Source organism: Diaphorina citri, unplaced genomic scaffold (genome assembly GCF_000475195.1).
Source record: "Diaphorina citri unplaced genomic scaffold, Diaci psyllid genome assembly version 1.1 scaffold1233, whole genome shotgun sequence".
In the NCBI taxonomy this organism is placed as follows: Eukaryota; Metazoa; Arthropoda; class Insecta; order Hemiptera; family Psyllidae; genus Diaphorina; species Diaphorina citri.
This window is the reverse complement of record NW_007378662.1, coordinates 4,199-31,811: the sequence shown is the minus strand read 5'-3', so window position 1 is coordinate 31,811 and position 27,613 is coordinate 4,199. Positions and strand designations below refer to the sequence as shown.

General features: G+C 38.5%; 1 protein-coding gene across 1 annotated transcript in view; it reads right to left on the bottom strand.

Annotated features, from left to right (window-relative positions):
* Positions 1-25,796, bottom strand: part of LOC103514847 — a 42,909-nt gene extending 17,113 nt beyond the window's left edge. The window contains exons 1-8 of the mRNA XM_026827699.1: positions 25,721-25,796; positions 23,474-23,602; positions 21,407-21,535; positions 20,841-20,915; positions 8,593-8,805; positions 2,022-2,202; positions 1,609-1,739; positions 226-433 (exon numbers count right to left, since the gene is read on the bottom strand). Of these exons, the coding sequence (XP_026683500.1) occupies positions 226-433; positions 1,609-1,739; positions 2,022-2,202; positions 8,593-8,805; positions 20,841-20,915; positions 21,407-21,535; positions 23,474-23,602; positions 25,721-25,796 (1,142 nt within the window). The remainder of the gene's footprint in view (positions 1-225; positions 434-1,608; positions 1,740-2,021; positions 2,203-8,592; positions 8,806-20,840; positions 20,916-21,406; positions 21,536-23,473; positions 23,603-25,720) is intronic.
* Between the last annotated feature and the right edge of the window lie 1,817 nt (positions 25,797-27,613).

The window sequence follows — 27,613 nt, the reverse complement described above, 5'->3', positions numbered from 1 at the left end:
TTAATGTGAGGAAGCGAGTGGAGAGTAATACCCCTGTCACTAAAAGCCTTAGCAGTTATGTATACAGTAATACACAGACACCGAAGCGAATACAATAGTCCGTCCACTATACCTTTTATTATTAGTAATAATAAAGGAAGGACGGACTAAAAATCAACCAATCAGATTGTTAATCCGAGAGTCAAACTTGAACCGAGTTTAAACTCACTTGGTGGCGTAGCTTACCTAGAGTCTTGATATTTCTTAGTCTTATATCCGCTACCGGCGGTGTGTGCCGCTCCTATCTTGGTATCAATGAGAGGCTTGGGACTCGTCCCGTGAGAATGAGGAGGCTGAGGACCTCCTGAAGGCTGGGAGGGGGAGTCGTAGAAACTCGGCAGAAATGAGTCGTCCTCGAACAGCGTGGTTTGCCGTTCGAGACTCGGGCGTCGTCCTGAAAATGAGATAAAGAGGGGAAGTAGTTAAAAAAAAGGAATTTTAATTGGGTTAAGCGTACTGCTTGAATTCAATACGCTCAATTTTATGAGAGAGAGAGAGAGAGAGAGAGAGAGAGAGAGAGAGAGTTTCTACAACAACAAAAACACATCAGAAAGAGAGAGAGAGACAGAAAGGGGAAAGAGAGAGACAGAGAATATAAAGATTATGAAGAAAACATGTGGCAAAGCACGGTAAGAGGGAAGGAGGGAGAGAGAGAGACATAATTATGGCAAAAGGAAGACACAAACAGGAAAGAGTGAGAGAGAGATAGAAAGAAGCGGAGATATGGGAGAAAAGGGAGAGAGAGAGAGAGAGAGGAGAGAGCGTGTGCATTAGAAAGAAAAATAATAAGCACACAAAAAAAAATATAATAACGATATATTAATATGTAGTAATAATAATATAGGTCAAAACGTTTTCATATCAGAAAGAGTGAAAAAAAAGAAAAAGTAGAATAAGAAGAAGAAGAAGAAGAGGAAGAAGGAGGAGGAGGAGGAGAAGAAACTCAGGAAGGAAAAAAAAAAAAACAAAGTCAAAAACTGTGAAACAAAAAAAGGAAATGCACAGACCAAACTCGAAGCGAAGTGCACGTGATGAAGAAGAAGAAGAAGGAGGAGGAGGAGGAGGAGAAATTTTATGACTTGACTTGGACTCGAACCACCAACCTCCAGATCCAGAGTCCACCGTGCTAACCACTACACCACTGAGGTTGGTAGGTAGGTAATGGTTTTAGTTTGATGACCTTGGTGAATACCATGGATATTGCCTCAAGGTAACTTGCATTCAGCTGTGAGGTGAGATGTCTTTGGAAAGACTTTTTCCGAAAGTACCTATTCTGTTTGTCTTTGTCTTCTCCTCCTCATTATTTCTCTTCTCTTCCTTCTTCTTTTCCTTCCTCTTCTTCTTCTCCTTTTTTCTCTCCTTCTTCTTCGCCTCCTCCTCCTTTTTCTTGCTCTTCAAGAAGAACCTTGTTCCCTCGTTTTGATGCGATCGCAACTTTGACCAATTAAAAAGTTACAGAACGTCAAGAGTTCGAAGCGCCACCCGGCCTATACTAACACGAATCACGAATTCCATCGTTTTTCGGTATTTTATTGTCAGCGCAACTGCTCTATTTTGTGTGCTACCTACCTCCCCGCGGTTTCGGCTTCTTCGGCTGAGATTGTGCGTCGTAGAGGTCCTTCTCACTAAATCCTCGCTTATCAGTCTTCTGATTATGATGCGTATCGTTGCTGCTATAATCTTCATACCACGATGATTGCCTGCAACACGAACAAACGGAAATTGAATAGAAAATAGAGAAGATAATAAATAAATAAATAAATAAAAAAAAAAACAAAAACAAAAAATAGAAGGAACTGTAACTGCTAAGGTCTTATCGTCCCGAAAGCAGAGAAGGAAGACAGGCTAGGAGAAAGCCAGCCTTTCCGAGAACGAATCTTATCTGTTTAGAATGCCAAACTATTTTAACCTACCTACCCTACTCCCGGGATCCCTCAAAGTTCTGTCATTAGGATCTGAAAATTGAGGCCAGCAGCACTCACCTTGAAGAATATTGCTTATAGTTGGGGGGCCTACTGTTGTAGAACAGGGCCTCCCCCGGCTCCCCACTCGACATTTCGTTGTACAGGCCCCCCTGCCCCTTCAGTCCTGGGTCCCCATCTCCGCCCCTGTAGTAGTCCATGGAGTTGGAGTCCCGAGTCCGCAGTGCCCGCCCCTGACGACCTGGAGGGAAAGAAAGAAATTTTGTTATCGAGGTCTAAGTTCACTCCAAACACCGAAGCAGAAATGTGTGTTGTTTTGACGTGTCCTTTAAATTGTTCGCACATTAGTGGAGATCTGGAGATGTCAAAATTACAAAGCAAAAGTAGAAGGAAGTACGCAAGTTCGCGACAGACATCCTTTGTGAATAGTATTTACAAAGGATGTCTGTCTAAATTAAATACCCTTATTCATTAATACATAGTTCATATTCGGACACATTTGTATTGGACTTTGGGTCCTCTTTAGGGCACCCAAAGTCCAACACAAATCTTAAGGGCACCCGTTAAATTTGGCCTCTACGTAAGTATAGTGAAAGTACTCGTATGTATCTCCGCTGGGGGCCCTAAGGAACCACAGAGCCCTTGCTTGATCCCTGAGCTACAAGGAGAAAGAAGAAGAAGGTGAGAATTCAGGGGAAAAAAAAAAAAAAAATGCGTGTACCTAATTAATAGAGCGAAAAACAGAGGAAAATAGACACATGGAAATAGATGAAGGATAATTAGGTCGGGAGAAGAGGTGGAGGAAGAGGAGACTAAGAATAATAAGAAGGAGGAGGAGGAGGAGGAGGAGATGATAAAGAAGAGAGAAACAATAGCAATGTAGTACACCTCCAAACATATTCCTCCATTATTCTCTTCTCCATCATTTTCTTCTTCTTCTTCTTCTTCCTCTTCTTCTTCTTCTTCTTCTTCTTCTTCTTCTTTTTCTTCTTCTTCTTCTTCGTCTTCTTCTTCTCCTCCTCCTCCTTCTTTTCTTCTTCTTCTTCTTTTCCTCCTCCTCCTTTTCTTCTTCTGCTCCTCCTTCTCCTTTTCTTCTTCTGCTCCTCCTTTTCTTCTTCTTCTTCTTCTTCCCTCTCTTCTCCTTCTCCTCCTCAATTCTCGTATACAAAATGGAATTAACAGAAGAGCTTTTCAACACGCGAAAACACATTTTCCCACAGAAGAAAGAGAGAGAGAGGAAGAAAAAAAAACGCTTTAAAAAAAGCCAAGCCAAAACAACCTTTGCAAAAGAGAACAAGGTTGGGCTGGTTGGGGAAGGTTGGACTGCATGGGGAAGCTAAAATTATTCGAGTGGTGTAGAAAAACAAATGGAAATATGCACGAGTTTTATCGGTGTTCGTAGTTTTTTTTTTACGGAGAATCCCTAGTGAACAAGTGAACAATTCACAAGAAATATAACTATTTTTCTTCGTTCACCTATTGGTGATATGGATTTTCACAACTATTTACATAACTACATATCTAAGTATTTCAACAATTTCGTTCTAAAAATCCAAACTTTCCAAAGTGTTCAAACTCTTCATTGGAAATTCTCCTCATACCTATCTTGCCTTGATTGTTCCCACATTTGCCATAACCGTATTCTTCCCATTACCTAACAATCTCTTGTTCTTCATATCTACCTTCCTTGTTTAGCTTGTTTTTCTATTCATCCTTTGTGGTTTGTGTGGTGTTTGTTTTTTATTATTCTACCGTTCCTTGTTCTGTCCTTCCATTACCGATAACTATCATTTTCCCTTACGTATTTTTTATTCATTTTCTCATTCTTAAACTATCATCATCAACATCCCATGTTCTCAGGAAATCTCTGCTCTCTCTCTCTCTTTCTCTCTCTCTCTCTCGGCTCTCTTTATTTTTCTCTCTCACTTGCTCTCAAGCTTTTGTTTTCAAGAGTCATCAAGTTTAATACCGCTCTTCCGATCTTGAGTTTAAACTCCGTTTACGCTCAACTTTTGGATGAAGCAGTCTGATTGATAAAAAAAAAAAAAAAAAAAAAAATCTGCCAGTAAGGTGTTTGTTCTAAGGAAAACTCATATAGGTAATATGGAATAAATAAAAATAATAAAAAATCTGCGCATTATTGACCGGAAAAAGTGAGCTTTAAGTGTTTCACTGGGCGATTTTCTCTTTTTTCCGCAATAAGTCTCGAAAGGTTCGTCCGATTTTGCTGAAACTTGGCACAAGTAAAGAAAAAAGCACAAAAAAAACTCCTTTTTTCGTTCACTAATAGGTATAGATTTCCGCATTATCGTTCTAAATGTCGACACTTTCGAAAGTGTTAAGTTAAAACTCTTCATTGGAAATTCTCCTCATACCTATCTTGCCTTGATTGTTCCCACATTTGCCATAACCGTGTTCTTTCCATTACCTAACAATCTCTTGTTCTTCATATCTACCTTCCTTGTTTAGCTTGTTCTTCATTCCATCCTTGTTCTACGGATCTATGCTCGTACTCTGCGTACTGTCGTAGTAGGTCTCGACGGACGTGCTGTTGTGAAACTGGCTATTAAAAAAACAAAGTCAAAAACTGTGAAACAAAAAAAGGAAATGCACAGACCAAACTCGAAGCGAAGTGCACGTGATGAAGAAGAAGAAGGAGGAGGAGAAGAAGAAGAAGAAGAAGAAGAAAAAAGAAGAACAATAAGAAGAACAAACAAAAGAAGAAGAAGAAGGGATTGAATCAGGGTAAAAGGGCCAGAGAAGAAGAGAGGTTGGTAAACAAAAAGGACAAAATAAGAAAAGTAAGACGTAAAGGACGGAGAAGAAGAACAACAACAAGAAAGAAAAGGAGAAGCAGAATAAGAAGAAATCGTAAAAAAAAGTGTAAAAATCCGAGAAAAAAAGCACTAAAAGAACAAAAATAATGAAAATTTCAAGGTAACGAAAAAGGATAGGAAAACAAGCTCAGCAAAGAACTCAACAAAAGAAGAAGAAGAAGAAGAAGAAGAAGAAAAGTAAAAAAGAAAAGGTGTTTTCTTACATTTCTTCTGTCGTGACGGTTGTTAGAGTAGTTGCGAATTTCCACAGAAAATGTCACGAGTAGCAAAAACATAACGAGAAAAGAGAGAGAAAAAACGGGAAAGGTCAAAGAGCGAAGAAGAAAAGGGAGGAGAAAAAGGAGGTGGATTGGAAGAAGACGAAGGAGGAGGAGAAATGGAAGAAGAAAAAAAAATGGAGGAAGTATTAGGAGAACTATATCATAACGAGAAAAGAGAGAGAAAAAACGGGAAAGGTCAAAGAGCGAAGAAGAAAAGGGAGGAGAAAAAGGAGGTGGATTGGAAGAAGAGGAAGGAGGAGGAGAAATGGAAGAAAAAAATGGAGGAAGTATTGGGAGAACTATATATGAAGAAGCATACAATGAGGGAAAAGAAGGTAGGTATAGATTAGATAGAAGAGAGGAAGGGAAGCAAAGAGGAAAGCCAAAAAAAAGGAGCTATGTGGGAAACGGCGTAAATCATAGCATAAAATAACATGAATTAAAAATTATGTACCTGTAGCTTTTCTTTGTGGTATTTTTATCTTAATTCATGGATCCATTAATTCCGAAAAATCCCGCAAATCCCGCAGCTAAAAACTGCGGGATTGGAAAAAGGTGCGGGATCCCGCGGGATTGCGGGATCCCGCATTGCAATCCCTAATTTCACCAGAAGACTAGAAGTATAAGATATATAAAACCTCGAGTTTTCCATAAAGTTCACCAAACACATGTTTCACCAAAATTGAGAGGCGGAACTATTCGGATGTTGGCCGCCCACGGGGAAACTCAGCTCACTCGTGTAGTCACTGTCCTCGGAGTAACCCGCTGCGGGGGAGAAAGTAGAACGGATTAGATATTGTTGTTAGCAGGGTGTCAAAAATGCCGTACAATAGTACTGAATCCAGTACCTTTTGAAAAAATTCAGTACTTCAGTACCTTGATGCTCATTTGACTTGGCAAGGTGAAGGGCCATCCATATGTCAAAAGATGGTTATCTGAATCTGTCACAAATGTTTCCGACAAGACTGCATCCGAAAATGAAACGATGGGAACGTTTCATCACGGAAATGAAAAGGGAAGAGGAGGAGGAGAAGAAGAGGGAAGACAAGAAGAAGAACAACAAGGAGGAGGGAAAAGAAGAAGGATGAGGAGGAGGAAGAGCAGAAGGAGAAATTTAAGAAGTTACATAAGACGAAGGAGAAATAAAACGAGACAACGACAAGACGAAATAAAAGAAGGATGGAGGAAGAGGAGGAAAAATAATTGGCAGGAGTAGAAGAAGAAGAAAAGAAGAAGAAAAAAGAAGAAAGAAAGATACAAAGGGGAAACTCTGATAATGTTGTTACAGGTAAATGAAAATGAAGATAACAATAACACAAGTTCGAAACACATCAGAGAGTAAAGTAGACACGAGAGAGTATTAAAAGTAGACAAATGACACACCTATCCCAGGAGAGATGTAGTAAACTTAAACTACAAATAGAAACTACATACTTAAAGATAGGAGAAGGAGGAAGAGGATAAGAAGAAGTAGAGGGAAGGGTTGAAAGAAGGAGAACAAGAAGAAGTAGAGAACGGGATTAAAAGAAGGAGAAGAAGGAGTAAAAGAGGGTTACTTAGACATTGACATTAATGTGGCAAATGAAGATGAAAATGCTTTTATAGACGTACAATACAACCATGTTATTAACTCATTACACAAACTATGCATTAGGTGTCTGAACAACATCTTAGAGACATACTTAACCACAGAATATGACAGGAATATGACAGAAGACAATCGTCAACAAATAGGAACATGATGGCAAATAGGTAACAAACTGGAAGAAGAAATTGAAGAACAGTAAGAAGAAGAACAAGAAGTGGAAGAAGAACTGGATATAAGTAGAAGGATAAAGAGAAGGGAAAGAGGACGAAGAAGAGAAATAACAGAGAGAGAGAGAGAGAGAGAGAGAGAGAGAGAAAAGTGAAAGAGAAAGAGGAAGTAGATGTCAATGTTCTGTCAAACCTCTTAAAAAAAAATAATAATAATAATACTATCATGATCATTACAATCCTTAGTAGATACTATCATTATTGCCAGCAATATCGTCATTATCGCTATTACTATTAGGTACTATCCCCTCCCCATTATTACTATCCTCATTATTATTATCTTTATCAAACACTTCGTCAAAAAATGTTCCGTTTATATCACTCAATTCATTTGAACTGGCAGACCATCAGTAGTATCAACATTATTACCATCAGTTGTATCATCATTATTACTTTTATCATTATTATGTCTATCACAAGTACATTCTGATCATCATTATCATTATGTGTCAGCATTATTATCAGTAGTATCATCCATTATTATTACTATTTTTATCATAATTATCAATATCGTTATTATTATCATAATCGTCAACATCACTATCGTTATCTATTATATTATTACTACTATTATAAATTGTATCATTCCCTAGTACTATGATCATCACTATCACCATTATTATTGCCCTTGGACTTTTCAGTCCTCTGCTGGCAGTATAAACACGGTTAAAATGTTCTCTTCTATTACTTTCTCACCATTGTTACTATTACTATCATGATCATTACAATCCTTAGTAGATACTATCATTATTGCCAGTAATATCGTCATTATCGCTATTACTATTACTATCCCCTCCCCATTATTACTCTCCTCAACATTATTATTATCTTTATCAAACACTTCGTCAAAAAATGTTCCGTTTATATCACTCAAATATCATGATCATTACAATCCTTAGTAGATACTATCATTATTGCCAGTAATATCGTCATTATCGCTATTACTATTACTATCCCCTCCCCCTTATTACTATCGTCATCATTATTATCTTTATCAAACACTACGTCAAATAATGTTCCGTTTATATCACTCAATATCGTTTTACTCCCAATGTACACAGGTATACTGGAAGCAACTATTACTATCATGATCATTACAATCCTTAGTAGATACTATCATTATTGCCAGTAATATCGTCATTATCGCTATTACTATTACTATCCATCCCCTCCCCATTATTACTATCCTCATCATTATTATCTTTATCAAACACTTCGTCAAATAATGTTCCGTTTATATCACTCAATATCGTTTTACTCCCAACGTACACAGGTATACTGGAAGCAGATTTGTAATAAATTTGTAGAACTTGTAGACTTGGGCTTTAGTTAATTAAATCTGACGTTCACGTGAGAAGTTTTGGACACGGATAAATTACTCTTACTTTACTTTGGAATATTACTTTACTCTTACTTTACTTTGGAATATTACTTTACTCTTACTTTACTTTGGAATATTACTTTTCTCTTACTTTACTTTGGAATATTACTTTACTCTTAATTTACTTTGGAATACAACGCCCATACCAACGAGTACACCTACTCTGTCAGTTGGGTAAAAAAAGAAAAGAGAAGAAGAAGAAGAACCTTTTTTATTTGTAATAAATTTGTAGAACTTGTAGACTTGGGCTTTAGTTAATTAGATCTGACGTTCACGAGAGAAGTTTTGGACACGGATAAAAAACCTGTTCTCTGCCACCTAACCCCGATGGTACTCACCTGTGGACGAGGTGGGTCCAGGGTACGCAGGTGGGTCGTGGGTAGGGTCGTCGTGCTCGTAGCTGGACTCACGTGAGGTCTCTAGACTCGGCTGGGGCGGCGTTGTCAGTTGATTGGCCAGGGTGCGGAATTGAGAGGCGGAACTATTCGGATGTTGGCCGCCCACGGGGAAACTCAGCTCACTCGTGTAGTCACTGTCCTCGGAGTAACCCGCTGTGGGGGAGAAAGTAGGTATTGTTGTTAGCAGGGTGTCAAAAAATGCCGTACAATAGTACTGAATCCAGTACCTTTTGAAAAAATTCAGTACTTCAGTACCTTGTGAGGTCAAAATGAGTTAATTCAGTACCAAAAGGGTAAAAAAGGTTACCCCATTTTTCCCTCAGTATACCTTTTTGGTACTGAATTAACTTGATTTTGACTTTCTAAAATACGTTCAAATAAAAATAAATGAAGTATTTATGAAAAAAAAAGCCCTCCCCTCCCTGTCTCTCTATTCCCTCTCTTTCTTTATTTCTATCTCTCTCCCTCTATTTCTCCCTCCTCTCTCTCTCTCTCTCTTTTCATAGGGAAAAAATAATCACTTAAAATAAAAGAAAAAAAAAAAGGAAAAAAAAGCTGAAATTAAGGAAAAGAAAAAAGTTTTAAAAAAATCTCTCTCTCTCTCTCTCTCTCTCTCTCTCTCTCTCTCTCTCTCTCTCTCTCTCTCTCTCTCTCTCTCTCTTTTCATAGGGAAAAAATAATCACTTAAAATAAAAGAAAAAAAGGTAAAAAAAAGCTGAAATAAAAAAATAAGCAGAAGTAAAGGAAAAGAAAAAAGTTTAAAAAAAGCTAAATTAAAAAAGAAAGCTAAGAAAGAAGCTGACGGTTTTGACAGCTTGGATATTGGTTTCTACCTCGCGAGTTTTGCTTTCCATCAAGATAAACCGTAAGCAACAATGAAGAAAATAAATAAACACCCGTCAGAAGAAATAAATTTCGCTTTTTAAAAAAAGACAAAAAAAAAACGGCGCTAAAGAAGAAGGAGGGGGAGGAGGAAGAGGAGAAGGACTAAAATAGGAGACATAGGAGTTAGGAGCAAAAGGAGGTGATGAAGAAGAAGAAGCAGAAGAAGGAAAAGGAGGAGAAGAAGAAAGAGAAGAAGCAGAAGAAGAAGAGGCAGAAGAAGGAGAAGAAGAAGCAGAAGAGAAGAAGAGGGAGGAGAAGAAGAAGAAAAAGGAAAAGAAGAAGAGGAGGAGAAGGAGGAGAAATTGAAAAATAGAAAAAATCGCTTACAGAAAAATGTTCACAGGAAGGAACAGAAAGAAAGAAAGAGAATGTCAATGTGAAAGATACCAAGAAAATGCAGGAACCTTGTGCCCATGAACTAGAAAAGGAAAGCAAACTAAACTGACACAGGATGTGCGATAGAAAGCGAGAAAGGAAATAAAGATAACAAAGAGAGAGAGAGGAATCAAAGAAACGGAGAAAGACAAGGGAGAGTAAAAGAAGGAGAGAGAGAGATATAGGACGAGAGAAAGAGAGAAAGAGGAATCAAAGGAAGGGAGGGAGACAGTAAAAGAAGGACAGAGAGACAAGAAAGACAAGGGAGAGCAAAAGAGGAAGATATAAGGCGAGAGAAAGAGAAAACTAAAGGCAGCATCGAAGCGTTTACTCCTTCATGTGCGTTTAAATATTACAGTTATAATAGTTGTAAAGTAACGTCCCGAGATCAATAGGTTGTACATTATTTTTTTATGCTAGTAATATTATATTGTACATTAGACTCTTCTATGTTTGGCACAAAAACAATCTCCTCTGTTTTTGTTCTGGCGCTGACGTCAATGTGCCTTTTAAAGAGAAAATTGGGTTAGAAACTGCTCGCATACACCACAAATACATCAAAACCACCTTTAGGAGAGACACAACCATGCTTTTAGAGAGACACATCCATGACTTTGAAGCCAAAAAACAAGTCCCTAATAATCCCCTACTTCAAACACGCTTGGGGAGTTGGGGATTTGTTGTTCTCCCTCCCTAATGTCAACAGGAGTGGCTACATTTTCATTTGAACTGGCAGACCATCACTAGTATCAACATTATTACCATCAGTTGTATCATCATTATTGCTTTTATCATTATTATGTTTATCATAAGTACATTCTGATCATCACTATCATTGTCATTATGTGTCAGCAATATTATCAGTAGTATCATCATTATCTCCATTATTATCATAATTATCAATATCGTTATCATTATCATAATCGTCAACATAACTATCGTTATCTATTATATTATTACTACTATTATAAACTTTATCATTACCTAGTAATAACCTAACTTTAGCCGACAGCCGCGATCTGGTATTACATTCGGTGACGGATGACACCCGAAGACAAAGAAGTATAGATATTTTTCCAAGTTTTGTACAAGAAACCTAAATGTAGGCGACTAGCGACTGTGTCGGCCTGGTATATAGGATGATTACCAACATTCGTTTGAGGTATGCATGGTACTAGAGGATCACTAGAAGACGAAGAAGTATGAGATTTCCTAAATTTCGTACAAGATAGAAACCCCCAAGTGTTCCAAGTCTCTCATAAACTTCACCAAACACATGTTTCACAATCTCCTGATGCGAAATAAATGTCATGTAGCGTTTCCGAGAAGTGCACCACCTGTTGCATAAGTAGCTAAACTTCATCTGAATGCTATGCTCATTTGACTTGGCGAGGTGAAGGGCCATCCATATGTCAAAAGATGGTTATCTGAATCTGGCACAAATGTTTCCGACAAGACTGACATCCGAAAATGAAACGATGGGAACGTTTCATCATGGAAATGAAAAGGGAAGAGGAGGAGGAGAAGAAGAAGAGGGAAGACAAGAAGAAGAAGAAGAAGAAGAAGAAGAAGTGAAGAAGAACAACAAGGAGGAGGGAAAAGAAGAAGGATGAGGAGGAGGAAGAGCAAAAGGAGAAAATTGAGAAGTTAAATAAGATGAAGGAGATATAAAACGAGACAACAATAAGACAAAATAAAAGAAGGGCAGAAGAAGGAGGAGGAAAATAGATAATTGGCAGGAGTAGAAGAAGAAGAACGAACGAAAATAGGGGAAAACTCTGATAATGTCGTTACAGGTAAATGAAAATGAAGATAACACAAGTTCGAAACACATCAGAGAGTAAAGTAGACATGAGAGAGTAAAAGTAGACAAATGACACACCTATCCCAGGAGAGATGTAGTAAACTTAAACTACAAATAGAAACTACGTACTTAAAGATATTAGGAGAAGGAGGAAGAGGATAAGAAGAAGTAGAGGGAAGGATTGAAAGAAGGAGAACAAGAAGAAGTAGAGAACGGGATTAAAAGAAGGAGAAGAAGGAGTAAAAGAGGGTTACCAATAGGGGAAAACTCTGATAATGTCGTTACAGGTAAATGAAAATGAAGATAACACAAGTTCGAAACACATCAGAGAGTAAAGTAGACACGAGAGAGTAAAAGTAGACAAATGACACACCTATCCCAGGAGAGATCTAGTAAACTTAAACTACAAATAGAAACTACATACTTGAAGATAGGAGAAGGAGGAAGAGTATAAGAAGTAGAGGGAAGGATTAAAAGAAGAAGAAGAAGAAGTACCTAGAGAACGGGATTAAAGAAGTAGAGAACGGGATTAAAAGAAGGAGAAGAAGGAGTAAAAGAGGGGTACTTAGACATTGACATTAATGTGGCAAATGAAGATGAAAATGCTTTTATAGACGTACAATACAACCATGTTATTAACTCATTACACAAACTATGCATTAGGTGTCTGAACAACATCATAGAGACATACTTAACCACAGAATATGACAGAAGACAATCGTCAACAAATAGGAACATGATGGCAAATAGGTAACAAACTGGAAGAAGAAATTGAAGAACAGTAAGAAGAAGAACAAGAAATGGAAGAAGAACTGGATATAAGTAGAAGGATAAAGAGAAGGGAAAGAGGACGAGGAAGAGAAGTAACAGAGAGAGAGAGAGAGAGAGAGAGAGAAGTGAAAGAGAAAGAGGAAGTCAATGTCAAAGTGAAAGATACGAAGAAAATGCAAGAACCTTGTGCCCATGAACTAGAAAAGGAAAGCAAACTAAACTGACACAAAATAAAGATAACAGGGAGAGAGACAAAGAAATTAAAGAAAGGGAGAAAGAGAAGGGAGGGTAAAAGAAGGAGAGAGAGATAGGGCGAAAGAAGAAAGAGAGAGGAATTAAAGGAAAGAAGATAAGGGACAGTAAAAGAAGGAGAAAGAGAGAGATATAGGACGAGAGAAAGAGGAATCAAAGGAAGGGAGGGAGACAGTAAAAGAAGGACAGAGAGACAAGAAAGACGAGGGAGAGCAAAAGAAGGAGATATAAGGCGAGAGAAAGAGAAAACTAAAGAGAAGGATGACAACGAAGATGTTGAAAGGAAACTAAGAGAAGTGTTTGCTGACGAGAAACAGAAAACAAGTAAACAAACTGAAAACACCCAAAACATCCTGGAAGAAGATGCGACAATGCATGAGATAGTCAATAGAGAGAGAGAGAGAGAGGGAGGGAGAGAGAGAGCAATGGATAGAGAGAAAGAGAGAAACAGACAGAAAGGGAGTGGGAGAGAGAGAGAGAGAGAGACAGACAGAGGGAGAGAGGAGATAAAGAAATTGATAAGTAGAGGACTTGAAAACAGGATTAAAACGAAGCAGAGAGAGAGAGAAAGAGAGAGAGAGAGAGAGAGAGATGTAAACACAATATGAAAGGAGAAAATGAAATGCAAACAAAGAGATAGAGAGAAACGGAGAGGAAAGAGAGGAGAGTGAGAGAGAAAAGGAGTGATAGAAAGAGAGACAAGGGAGTAAAGAGTAGCTACCTCATGTTATGAAGTTGGCAAACAAAATTGAGAGAGATAGAGAGGGAGAGGATAAAGGGAGGGAGAGAGAGATAAAAGAAAATAAAGAACAAAAGACATGAGGAGAAGTTTGTAAACAACCGACAAGAGAGAGAGAGAGAAAGAAAGAGAGATGGAGAGTGTGTGATAGGCAGTTCTAACTTGCGCTGTAGATCTGGCCCCTCGGTATTTTCCGGATCTGCAATCAGCACAACACAATGGGTGTCAAGTGTCAAGTCTGCCAGCATGGGTTAAATCAGCATAATAGTAGAGCAACACCTTGTGGTTATCTTGCAATTTGCAATTTGGAACCGACTGTACAACACAACGCTTGAGGAGTTTAGGGCGCATGGCGACGAATTGAACGCCGTTGACCTTTTTAGTCTTAATTGAGGCGCGATCCAGAAGAAGGGCATATCTACAAAAACACAGTTTTGAGACGTTTAAAGTTTTTCTTTTCAAATGGGCACAATGTTACAGGCTTCACGAAATTGGCCACAACTATAGGAAGATGATAATTTTACAGTCGGGGAGAAGATTTTTGACGACTCTAGAAGATTTCCGACGCCTTTAAAGGAAAGATAGTCTTTACTTTAGTCAATGGCATCAGGACGCGATAACCATAGAACAGAACGCTTCAGTTCTAACTTGCGCTGTAGATCTGGCCCCTCGGTATTTTCCGGATCTGCAATCAGCACAACACAATGGGTGTCAAGTGTCAAGTCAGTCAGCATGGGTTAAATCAGCATAATAGTATAGCAATACCTTGTGGTTATCTTGCAATTTGCAATTTGGAACCGACTGTACAACACAAGGCTTGAGGAGTTTAGGGCGCATGGCGACGCATTGAGGCCGTTTGACCTTTTAACTTCTAATTGAGGTGTGATCTGAAAGAAGGGCATAACTACAAAAACATGGTTTTGAGATAATCCCGTTTAAAATTTCTATTTTCAAATGAACACAATGTTAGAGGGTACACAGAATTGGCCGTAACTAGAAAGATGATTATTTTACAGTCAGAAAGAAGATTTTCGACGACCCTGTGGTAAATTTTCGACGTCTTGAAAGAAAAGATGGTCTCTGGTCTGGATACTTTGTCTGATGACATCAGGACCCGATAACCATAGAGCAAAACGCTTCAGTAACCCTAATTCAGAAGGAAGGCCCGACTAACCTAAATTCAGCCGACAACCGCGACCTGGCACCAGGATGATTACCAACATTCGTTTACCAATATGCATTTATCAGGACCCGATAACCATAGAGCAAAACGCTTCAGTAACCCTAATTCAGAAGGAAGGCCCGACTAACCTAAATTCAGCCGACAACCGTGACCTGGCACCAGGATGATTACCAACATTCGTTTACCAATATGTATTTCACCAGAAGACTAGAAGTACAAGATATAAAACCTCGAGTCTTCAAAGTCTCTCATAAAGTTCACCAAACACATGTTTCACAATCTCCTGATGCGAAAAAAATGTCATGTAGCGTTTCCGAGAAATGCACCACCTGTTGCGTAGCTAAACTTCATCTGAATGCTATGCTCATTTGACTTGGCAAGGTGAAGGGCCATCCATATGTCAAAAGATGGTTATCTGAATCTGTCACAAATGTTTCCGACAAGACTGACATCCGAAAATGAAACGATGGAAACTTCTCATGATGGGAATCGTTAAATAATAAATAAATAAATAAATAAAGACGAAGAAGTAGATTTCCTAGATTTCGTACAAGATATAAACCCCCCAAGTGTTCCAAGTCTCTCATAAAGTTCACCAAACACATGTTTCACAAACTCCTGATGCGAAATAAATGTCATGTAGCGTTTCCGAGAAGTGCACCACCTGTTGCGTAGCTAAACTTCATCTGAATGCTATGCTCATTTAACTTGGCAAGGTGAAGGGCCATCCATATGTCAAAAGATGGTTATCTGAATCTGTCACAAATGTTTCCGACAAGACTGACATTCGAAAATGAAACGATGGAAACTTCTCATGATGGGAATGGTGAACAAGAAGAAGAGGGAGGACAAGAAGAACAATAACAAGATGGAGGAGGAGGACTCTGTCACAAATGTTTCCGACAAGACTGACATCCGAAAATGAAACGATGGAAACTTCTCATGATGGGAATCGTGAAGAAGAAGAAGAAAAAGAAGAAGAAGAAGAAGAAGAAGAAGAAGAAGAGGGAGGACAAGAAGAACAATAACAAGATGGAGAAGAAGAAGGAAGAGCAGAAAGAAAAGCAGAAGGAGAAATTTAAGAAGTTAAATAAGACGAAGGAGAAATAAAACGAGACAACGACAAGACGAAATAAAAGAAGGATGGAGGAAGAGGAGGAAAAATAATTGGCAGGAGTAGAAGAAGAAGAAAGAAGAAAGAAAGAAAGATACAAAGGGAAAACTCTGATAATGTTGTTACAGGTAAATGAAAATGAAGATAACAATAACACAAGTTCGAAACACATCAGAGAGTAAAGTAGACATGAGAGAGTAAAAGTAGACAAATGACACACCTATCCCACGAGAGATGTAGTAAACTTAAACTACAAATAGAAACTACGTACTTAAAGATAGGAGAAGGAGGAAGAGGATAAGAAGAAGTAGAGGGAAGGATTAAAAGAAGAAGAAGAAGAAGAAGAAGAAGAAGTAGAGAACGGGATTAAAAGAACAGAAAGAAGAGAAGAAGAAAAGGAATGTTATATTGACATTAATGTGCCAAATGAAGATGAAAATGCTTGTATGCTAGATGAAAAGACGTACAATACAACCATGTTATTAACTCATTACACAAACTATGCATTAGGTGTCTGAACAACATCATAGAGACATACTTAACCACAGAATATGACAGAAGACAATCGTCAACAAATAGGAACATGATGGCAAATAGGTAACAAACTGGAAGAAGAAATTGAAGAACAGTAAGAAGAAGAACAAGAAATGGAAGAAGAACTGAATATAAGTAGAAGGATAAAGAGAAGGGAAAGAGGACGAGGAAGAGAAATAACAGAGAGAGAGAGAGAGAGAGAGAGAGAAGTGAAAGAGAAAGAGGAAGTCAATGTCAAAGTGAAAGATACGAAGAAAATGCAAGAACCTTGTGCCCATGAACTAGAAAAGGAAAGCAAACTAAACTGACACAAAATAAAGATAACAGGGAGAGAGACAAAGAAATTAAAGAAAGGGAGAAAGAGAAGGGAGGGTAAAAGAAGGAGAGAGAGATAGGGCGAAAGAAGAAAGAGAGAGGAATTAAAGGAAAGAAGATAAGGGACAGTAAAAGAAGGAGAAAGAGAGAGATATAGGACGAGAGAAAGAGGAATCAAAGGAAGGGAGGGAGACAGTAAAAGAAGGACAGAGAGACAAGAAAGACAAGGGAGAGCAAAAGAGGGAGATATAAGGCGAGAGAAAGAGAAAACTAAAAGAAGGATGACAATGAAGATGTTGAAAGGAAACTAAGAGAAGTGTTTGCTGACGAGGAACAGAAAACAAGTAAACAAACTGAAAACACCCAAAACATCCGGGGAAGAAGATGTGACAATGCATGAGATAGTCAATAAGAGAGAGAGGGAGGGAGAGAGAGAGAAACACAGAAAGGGAGTGGGATAGAGAGAGACAGACAGGGCGAGAGGGAGAGGTTTTTTTTTTTTTTTTTTTTTTTAGAGGTGGGAAAATCTTAGAAAGACCCCCAAATCAAAAGCCAAAACCTTTGATACATAGCTCAGTTTAGAGAGTTTAGATTAAACAAGGAAAAAACATTCCTTCACTTATTAGCTCCAATCGTATAAGAAGCTTACTGGACATTCCAAGCTTATAAGACAATGCAAGCTTCCGAATTTCACACAGAATACAAAATCCCTACTTATAAATAATGGTAATGAGTGTAATGACTAGTAAGCTGGTGTAGTTAGTGACGGTTTCATGATATTTTCTTCAGATAATAGCAGATAAGGCGATTAGCTATTATGTCAATGTGAAAGATACCAAGAAAATGCAGGAACCTTGTGCCCATGAACTAGAAAAGGAAAGCAAACTAAACTGACACAGGATGTGAGATAGAAAGCGAGAAAGGAAATAAAGATAACAGGGAGAGAGACAAAGAAATTAAAGAAAAGGAGAAAGAGAAGGGAGGGTAAAAGAAGGAGAGAGAGATAGGGGAAAGAAGAAAGAGAGAGGAATTAAAGGAAAGAAGATAAGGGACAGTAAAAGAAGGAGGACAGGGAGAGAGACAAAGAAATTAAAGAAAGGGAGAAAGAGAAGGGAGGGTAAAAGAAGGAGAGAGAGATAGGGCGAAAGAAGAAAGAGGAATTAAAGGAAAGAAGACAAGGGACAGTAAAAGAAGGAGAGAGAGAGATATAGGACGAGAGAAAGAGGAATCAAAGGAAGGGAGGGAGACAGAAAAGAAGGACAGAGAGACAAGAAAGACAAGGGAGAGCAAAAGAAGGAGATATAAGATAGATTTCAGTACTTCAGTAATCTTCATGAAACTTCATCGTATTTTGGAGATGGTTTTGCATAAATCTCAGTTAGCTGACTATTTAAACTGGTGGCCCGGACCACAACCCATTGAAATAGATTTAACTTTTGAATAAAGCAATCTCATTCGCTAAACTGTTTGAAATCAACCAATCAGCTTGCTGCATGCAAGCATTAAACTTAGATTAGTCTCAGACTGTGTCCCAGGGTGGATTTCGCCCATATCTTTTCAGCCCCTATAGAAGGCCTATTAAGCTAACAGCCTGTGTTAAGGTCCATTTCATTTTTATAGGCTTAACAAGTAAGTCGTTAATGAGCAACTTGAGAGAATTGGTACGAGTGTTTTAACCAAGAGTTGATCAGGATCGCAAGAGACAAAAAAGTTGCCATTATGGGGAAGTTCTAACTTGCGCTGTAGATCTGGCCCCTCGGTATTTTCCGGATCTGCAATCAGCACAACACAATGGGTGTCAAGTGTCAAGTCAGCCAGCATGGGTTAAATCAGCATAATAGTATAGCAACACCTTGTGGTTATCTTGCAATTTGCAATTTGGAACCGACTGTACAACACAACGCTTGAGGAGTTTAGGGCGCATGGCGACGCATTGAGGCCCGTATGCAATTAGTTAGAGAGGCAGAAACAAGTGTTGGGATATAACTAACAAATACGAAACAAAGAAATACATGCATAAACATGGAAATGGAAAACTAGTGTTGAGGATGTGGAAATGAAAATTGAACACTTGTATGCAAGAGGGCCTGCCGGAGAATGCCAACTACCTACCAGTGTAAACGGAAATGAAATATGACTTGTGGACTTTTTTGTAGTCCACAACCAAATCAAAGAAATACATGCATAAACATGGAAATGCAAAACTACTGTTGAGGATGTGGAAATGAAAATTGAACACTTGTATGCAAGAGGGCCTGCCGGAGAACGCCGACTACCAGTGTAAACGGAAACTAGTATAGCTCGCTATACTGTGGTAATAGAAAGTAAAAAAGTTCTTATCATTTTAGTAAAAGAAAGAAAGTGAAAATTAGACATTCTATGAACTATGACTTGTGGACTTTTTCGTAGTCCACAACCAAAATATAACGGTAAGAAATAATGGTATTTCCAAAGAAATACATGCATAAACATGGAAATGCAAAACTACTGTTGAGGATGTGGAAATGAAAATTGAACACTTGTATGCAAGAGGGCCTTCCGGAGAACGCCGACTACCAGTGTAAACGGAAAAAAATGTTCTTATCATTTTAGTAAAAGAAAGTAAAAATTAGACATTCTAAGTATGAACTATGACTTGTGGACTTTTTCGTAGTCCACAACCAAAATATAACGGTAAGAAATAATGGTATTTAAGAAGTTTTGAATAAATGAAGAAATCATCGCCCCCCAGGGCAATCTCTACCACTCTTGTTCATTTCTGGAATTAGGCTCTTCTTAAGTCAAACTCCTCAATTGGAAAAGGCGCATGGGTATAAGGACGAGGACGTCTACAATTGCTTACAATTACAACATGCATAGGGAAAAAATACAAGTAAAAAAAGAACAGAAGAAGAAAGCATGCATGTACAATGTAAATTTGTAATTGGAGAGCATATTGCATTCTTGTAACAAGTACTTGAGGGGAGAATGCAAACAGACTGTGAAATATGTAGAATGCAGTGCCTGAAAGAATAATGAGTATGCAACCTGCGAGTGTCTCGCCGAGAGCCTATTATGGCAGATGTTTCATTGCTATAAATAGAACAGAAGGAGACGAAGAAGCAAAGGAAAGAGGGGAGAAGAAGAAGGAGGAGGATGGCAGAAAGGAGAAGAGAAAAAAGGCGAATATGGTAACAACGCAGAAGAATTTGATATACAAAAGAAGAAGAAAATACATAAATAATAAAAAGAAGAAGACGAGAAGAAATAGACTACGCAAAGAGGATGAGGAAGAAGAAGAAGAAGGATGAGAAGAAAAAAGGCGAATATGGTAACAACGCAGAAGAATTTGATATACAAAAGAAGAAGAAAATACATAAATAATAAAAAGAAGAAGACGAAGAAGGAATAGACTAAGAAAATGATGGCAAAGAGGACGAGGAAGAAGAAGAAGGATGAGAAGAGGAAAAGGAAGGCGAATATAGTAACAACGAAGGAGAATCTAAACCAAAAGAGGAAGGAGATAAAAACTAATAAAAACCAGTAGATGACGACGAAGGAGACTACGAAAATGACAACAAAGAGGAGGAAGAAGAATAAGCAGAAGGAGAATATGATGAAGAAGCAGAACAAGAAGAAGAAGAAGCACCAGAAGAAGAAAAAATAGCAAAAGGCGAAGAAGAAATAAGAAGAATAATAAAAAGCAGAAGAAAAATATGACGAAAAAGAGGAAGAAGAAAAAGAAGAAGTAGAAGACGAACCCATGATAATATTGAAAATATTAAATAAAATAATAATAATAATAATGATATTTTTATATTAAAATACCTAGGTGTGTGTACAAGTAAAAGATTGATTCAATATTTCCCTCTGAATTCAAGGAATCAATTATTATTATTTTATTTTTTTTTACAATAGGTAAATAATTATTTTTATTTATTTTTAAACAAACCTATACAATAACTCTCTCTATTGATGATTTTACTCCTTGTCTAAACTGTAGACATTATTATTATTGTTTGTTTGTTCATTCATTCGTTTTTTGTTTGTTTGCTTGCTTGATTGTTTGTCTTGAGGTTGGTTTAAACAAACCTATACAATAACTCTCTCTATTGATGATTTTACTCCTTGTCTAAACTGTAGACATTATTATTATTGTTGTTTGTTTGTTCATTCATTCGTTTTTTGTTTGTTTGCTTGATTGTTTGTCTGTTCATGAATTTTTATTCATACTCACAATGTCCATAGTACTGGTATTGTCTCCTAGCTTGTTCGTTCCGCGCCTCCTGATCCATAATGTTGTTCAGCAGTTCTAAGATATATCGAGTATCCGATGTATCGTAATCAAAAACATCGATGTTCGATATTATCGGGATTTCGATGTTTTTCGGATTTTCGGTGTTAAAGCTTAGGGATAGGGATCCACTCAATAGCTCAATACCTACACAGTCTATACAGAATGTCTCAAAAGTCCTTGTTTAATTTAAACCTTCATAGTTTAAAAAGAATTATTTATCATACAAAACATGGCCAAGAGAGAGGGGGACGAAGTGAACATGGCATTGGAAAAGGGGTTATTGGGTTAGAAGACATAGTAGAACACAGGGGCAGACGGTAGGCGGTTCAAGAAAGGGGAAAGGGTCACACAGAAAAGAAGTAATTGGGAAAGATATCCCAAATAAAAGACACATTCACAGGGTACAAACCACACAGCTCCAAAAAATGTTGAAAGTCGAATCAGAAACGGGCAGATCAAAGAAATTATCTAGAAGAAAAATTCGGGGTTTTCCGTCTCTCGGTTACCTGGACACTCGGAATTTCGCTTTAACCGATTCGGGGCGATCTTTAACCGATCCGACAGAAGGGTGTCGTAGTCCGAATTGGTGGAGGAGGTGGGCGATCCGACGCCATCTTTATTAGGTTCGCTAGAGCCTAGAATCACAGAAATAACGGGCAGCCGCCATGTTTAAATTGCGGAAAACCGAGCAAAGACCATTAAGGGTTACTTGAAGGAGAAGTTGTGGCGGTGTTAGTAAGGGTTGATTGAAGCAAAAGTTAGGTTATTAGTTTCTTTTTCTTTCAAGTTTTCGGAGAATTTGGCAATTTTTCAGATTTTTTTTTTTTTTACCTGGGCAAATATCAAAAGGCTCGCGAGTTAGTAAATAAAATCTCACAGTATGTACGTAAATCACATCTATTAAATTGAACATGAAAGGAAACAGCTACAAAATATTATGTGTCAAAATATAATGAATTATTATTAAGATATTAAGTATTATGAACATGAAGATTATCACAAAAGCTACCATAAACGGACAGATAACAATAAAATCACACTAGTGTGAACAAAAAGAACTAGTTTAGTGCTTTTGAGGGAAATGGGAAACGATTATCTTCAGGATTATCAAAAAGCTATTAAAATTGTGAACATTAGTGTGGATAGTAGGGTTGTCTATTGTGCTTCTTCTGGGGGAATGGTGCTCTTTTGTGTAAACCTATTATGGTGTCTATTGGTGACTTGGAGAGAGTGATTTTAAATATAAAGAAGTGTGAAATGATATCAAAGCATCTAGGGCGAGCCACTCCCGCTCCAAGTGTCTGACAGACTTAGGTCTATCCGGTTAACTCCGTACATAAAAAGCCCACTCATAGGCTTAGGTGTAGGGGCAAACAGCCTTAAAGGATGGGTTAAGCTTTGACAAATAGGTCTATTAGGTCTAGTCACTAGCGGTCTGTCATACCGCCAGAACGTGGAGGAAAACGCTTCCAACACCTACGTCTCTCAGACTCTGAAGACTTAGAATTATACGGGGCGCGCGCGCGAACGACATGCACAAAACATTGTTAAAGTTGGAACGAAGGAGGAAAAGAAGACGAAAGGGGCATGAAGCAAAGAAGAAAAAGGGGTAGGTACGTATTTCAAGGAATACCTATTAGAGAAAAGTAATTTGATAGACCGAGAAAGTAGGGTAAAAAACTTTGATGGATTATTAAACGAGTTCAAATTGGATTTACGCGGAATTAGAAAAGGGTTTGGTGGAATGAAAGCCGAGCATTTATCCAGAAATACTCAAATATCCAAGTGAACAATTTGTAAAATAACACTTGATAATACCTGGAAAACAAGGGTAAGACGATAACCTAGAAACAAATTTAAAGAAGGAATAGACGAAAATGGATGGATAATTAAACGAGATCAAATTGGATTTACGCGGAATTAGAAAAGGGTTTGGTGGAATGAAAGCCGAGCATTTATCCAGAAATACTCAAAAATATCCAAGTGAACAATTTGCAAAATAACACTTGATAATACCTGGAAAACAAGGGTAAGACGATAACCTAGAAACAAATTTAAAGAGGGAATAGACGAAAATACAGACAAACAACATAAAAGAGACTAAAGGGACGGGGAGAAGAAGAGGAATACACAAATACTTACGTCAGAGGAAATGAGCAACTAATGAAAGAGTGTGAGAAGAATCTAAAGCGGACCTAAGAGAAAATGTAAAACACAGAGTGTGCAATGAGACTAAAAGAGAATGTTAGTGTGAGTGAAGAAGAGAACACAGAGAAAAGAGAAGCACACACAAAACATGGCCAAGAGAGAGGGGGACGAAGTGAACATGGCATTGGAAAAGGGGTTATTGGGTTAGAAGACATAGTAGAACACAGGGGTAGACGGTAGGCGGTTCAAGAAAGGGGAAAGGGTCACACAGAAAAGAAGTAATTGGGAAAGATGTCCCAAATAAAAGACACATTCACAGGGTACAAACCGCACAGCTCCAAAAAATGTTGAAAGTCGAATCAGAAACGGGCAGATCAAAGAAATTATCTAGAAGAAAAATTCGGGGTTTTCCGTCTCTCGGTTACCTGGACACTCGGAATTTCGCTTTAACCGATTCGGGGCGATCTTTAACCGATCCGACAGAAGGGTGTCGTAGTCCGAATTGGTGGAGGAGGTGGGCGATCCGACGCCATCTTTATTAGGTTCGCTAGAGCCTAGAATCACAGAAATAACGGGCAGCCGCCATGTTTAAATTGCGGAAAACCGAGCAAAGACCATTAAGGGTTACTTGAAGGAGAAGTTGTGGCGGTGTTAGTAAGGGTTGATTGAAGCAAAAGCCTTCTCGCCATCCTTGCTGCTTCACCCCCCCTTCTTTTTTTTTTTTTTTTTTTTTTTTTTTAGAGGTGGGAAAATCTTAGAAAGACCCCCAAATCAAAAGCCAAAACCTTTGATATGGCTCAGTTTAGAGAGTTTAGACCAAACAAGGAAAAAACATTACTTTCTCTTAATAACTCCAATCGTATAAGGAAGGAGCTTACAGGACATTCCAAGCTTACAAGACAATGCAAGCTTCCGAATTTCACACAGAACACAAAATCCCTACTTATAAATGGTAATGAGTAATGAGTGTAATGACTAGTGAGCTGTTGTAGTTAGTGACGGTTTCATGATATTTTCTTCAGATAATAGCAGATAAGGCGATTAGCTATGCATTTGAGCGGTCACTGTTGTAAGATAGATTTCAGTACCTCAGTAATCTTCATGAAACTTCATCGTATTTTGGAGATGGTTTTGCATAAATCTCAGTTAGCTGACTATTTAACCTGGTGGCCCGGACCACAACCCATTGAAATAGATTTAACTTTCGGATAAAGCAATCTCATTGGCTAAACTGTTTGACATCAACCAGTCAGCTTGCTACATGCAAGCGTTAAACTTAGATTAGTCTAGGACTGCGTCCCAGGGTGGTTTTCACCAAATTTCTTTTCAGCCCTTTGAAGGCCTGTCAAAGCTAACAGCCTGTTAAGTTCCATTTGATGTGTATAGGCTTTTAACTGGGCTCTTAGTGACTAAAAAAGTGACGTATGAGTATTATGTCACACGCTGTATCTCGAGAACGGTAAGTAATATCGAAATGGTTCCAAAACAAATATTATGTGTCAAAATATAATGAATTATTATTAAGATATTAAGTATTATGAACATGAAGATTATCACAAAAGCTACCAGAAACGGACAGATAACAATAAAATCACACTAGTGTGAACAAAAAGAACTAATTTAGTGCTTTTGAGGGAAATGGGGAACGATTATCTTCAGGATTATCTAAAAGCTATTAAAATTGTGAACATTAGTGTGGATAGTATTAGGGTTGTCTATTGTGCTTTTTCTGGGGGAATGGTGCTCTTTTATGTAAACCTATTGACGATTGGTGACTTGGAGAGAGTGATTTTAAAGATAAAGAAGTGTGAAACGATATCAAAGCATCTAGGGCGAGCCACTCCCGCTTCAACTGTCTGACAGACTTAGGTCTATCCGGTTAACTCCATACACAAAAAGCCCAATCCGAGGCTTAGGTGTAGGGGCAAACAGCCTTAAAGGATGGGTTAAGCTTCTACGAATAGGTCTATTAGGTCTAGTCACTAGCGGTCTGTCATACCGCCGGAACGTGAGTGGAGGAAAACGCTTCCAACATCTAGGTCTCTCCACAAAAGCTACCATAAACGGACAGATAACAATAAAATCACACTAGTGTGAACAAAAAGAACTAGTTTAGTGCTTTTGAGGGAAATGGAGAACGATTATCTTCAGGATTATCTAAAAGCTATTAAAATTGTGAACATTGGTGTGGATAGTAGGGTTGTCTATTGTGCTTCTTCTGGGGGAATGGTGCTCTTTTATGTAAACCTATTATGGTGTCTATTGGTGACTTGGAGAGAGTGATTTTAAAGATAAAGAAGAGTGAAACGATATCAAAGCATCTAGGGCGAGCCACTCCCGCTCCAACTGTCTGACAGACTTAGGTCTATCCGGTTAACTCCATACACAAAAAGCCCACTCATAGGCTTAGGTGTAGGGGCAAACAGCCTTAAAGGATGGGTTAAGCTTTGACGAATAGGTCTATTAGATCTAGTCACTAGCGGTCTGTCATACCGCCGGAACGTGAGTGGAGGAAAACGCTTCCAACATCTAGGTCTCTCAGACTCTGAAGACTTAGAATTATACGGCGCGAACGACATGCACAAAACATTGTTAAAGCGCCTGATGGGAAAAAAAGACTTAGAATTAGTAAGCTTTTTCCACCGCTGAAGTTCCAGCGGCAGCTGTCTCACAGATCGAGTCTGTCGCCCACCTCAGAGCACTGACTCTCAATTCAGAGGTGCTGGGAATACCGGCCAGGGCGGACATTTTCTAACCAAAATGTTCAATGCTTGGATAGGCATGGATGTAAAGGTGTGTCCAATTCCAAACTTAGGCGATCCACATCGATCGACGACCGTTGACTAAGTATGGTTGGACACACCTTAATAGCTTAGGTCTGTCAGAGCTCAGAGCGTTAGTGGCAGCCCTAGATGAGTTCGGTGAAAGGTCAGGATGTCAGCAAGCTATATGATTGTCCTGCAAACTTGGGACAAAGAATGGGTTAGTGTCCCATATTTGGAACGAAAGCTAGATTGGTGGGTCCCATTTTCGGGGACAAAAGCTAGACTGGTGAGTCATTTTTGGGAAGCAAGCTGGATTTTTGGGACGAAAGCTAGACGTGAATCATTATTGGGGTCAAAAAGCTAAATGCATCCGATATTTCGAACCAAAAACTAGGTGATTCCCAAGCTAAGGACAAAGGTGGGTGAGTGCAACCCATAGTTTGGGTCGAAAAGTTGAGTGCGTTCAGAATTTGTATTATAGGTAGATCCATTGATGGGACAAAAAAAAAGGTGATCTCCATGCTTTGGGTGGAAGCTCGGTGAGTGTGACCCATAATTAAGGTCAAAAGTTAAGGTCGTCCCATATTTAGGCCCAAAAATAGGTGATCCCATGCTTTGGACGGAAGCTAGGTGAGTCTGACCCATAATTTTGATGAAATGGTATAAGGGTGTTCGATATTTAGGGCCAAAAATAGGTGAACCCATGCTTTGGGTGGAAGCTAGGTGAGTGTAACCCATAATAAAAGTGAAGCATTTGTTGACAAAGATTCACTCAGTTGACGGCACGGTATTGAATAGGATATCAGGTGTAGAACAGTGGGGGATGGTAGAAAAAATCTTAGAGCTTGTCCAATAGTCGGTAACACAGATAGACTCAGTTGACGACACGGTATAGTATATCAGTTCTAATACAGTGGAGGATGAGAAAAAAATTTGGGGCTTCAACAAAATTGGGTAACACAGATACCCTCAATTGACGGCACGTTATCGATTGAATGGCCAAGTTCTCCAATAAAGGCAGCGAAATGCGAATGAAGGGTCCACCCCTCATCACTAAAGACCTTATTACCTTATAGAGTTATACAGTAACGTTAAACCTCTATCAAACAAACTTAACTGTCTAGGGTTAGGTAGCATGCATTTGTTGACAAAGATTCACTCAGTTGACGGCACGGTATTGAATAGGATATCAGGTGTAGAACAGTGGGGGATGGTAGAAAAAATCTTGGGTCTTGTCCAATATTGGGTAACACAGATACACTCAGTTGACGGCACGGTATTGATAGGGATATCGTGTAGAACAGTGGGGGATGGTAGAAAAAATCTTAGGGCTTGTCCAATATTCGGTAACACAGATAGACTCAGTTGACGGCACGGTATTGAATACGATATCAGGTGTAGAACAGCGGGGGATAGTAGAAAAATCTTGGGGCTTGTCCAATAGTCGGTAACACAGACACACTCAGTTGACGACACGGTATAGTATATCAGTTCTAATACAGTGGAGGATGAGAAAAAAAATTGGGGCTTCAACAAAACTGGGTAACACAGATACACTCAATTGACGGCACGGTATCGATTGAATGGCCAAGTTGTCCAATAAACTCAATAAAGTATAAAGGCAACGAATGAAGAGTCCACCCCTCATCACCAAAGACCTTATATTACCTTAGGAGTTATACAGTAACGTTAAACCTCTATCAAACAAACTTAACTGTCTAGGGTTAGGTAGCATGCAAAAAAAGTTTCTACTGAAACACGTTGCCTATCACCGGTAAACGGGAGGTAATTTCGTATATG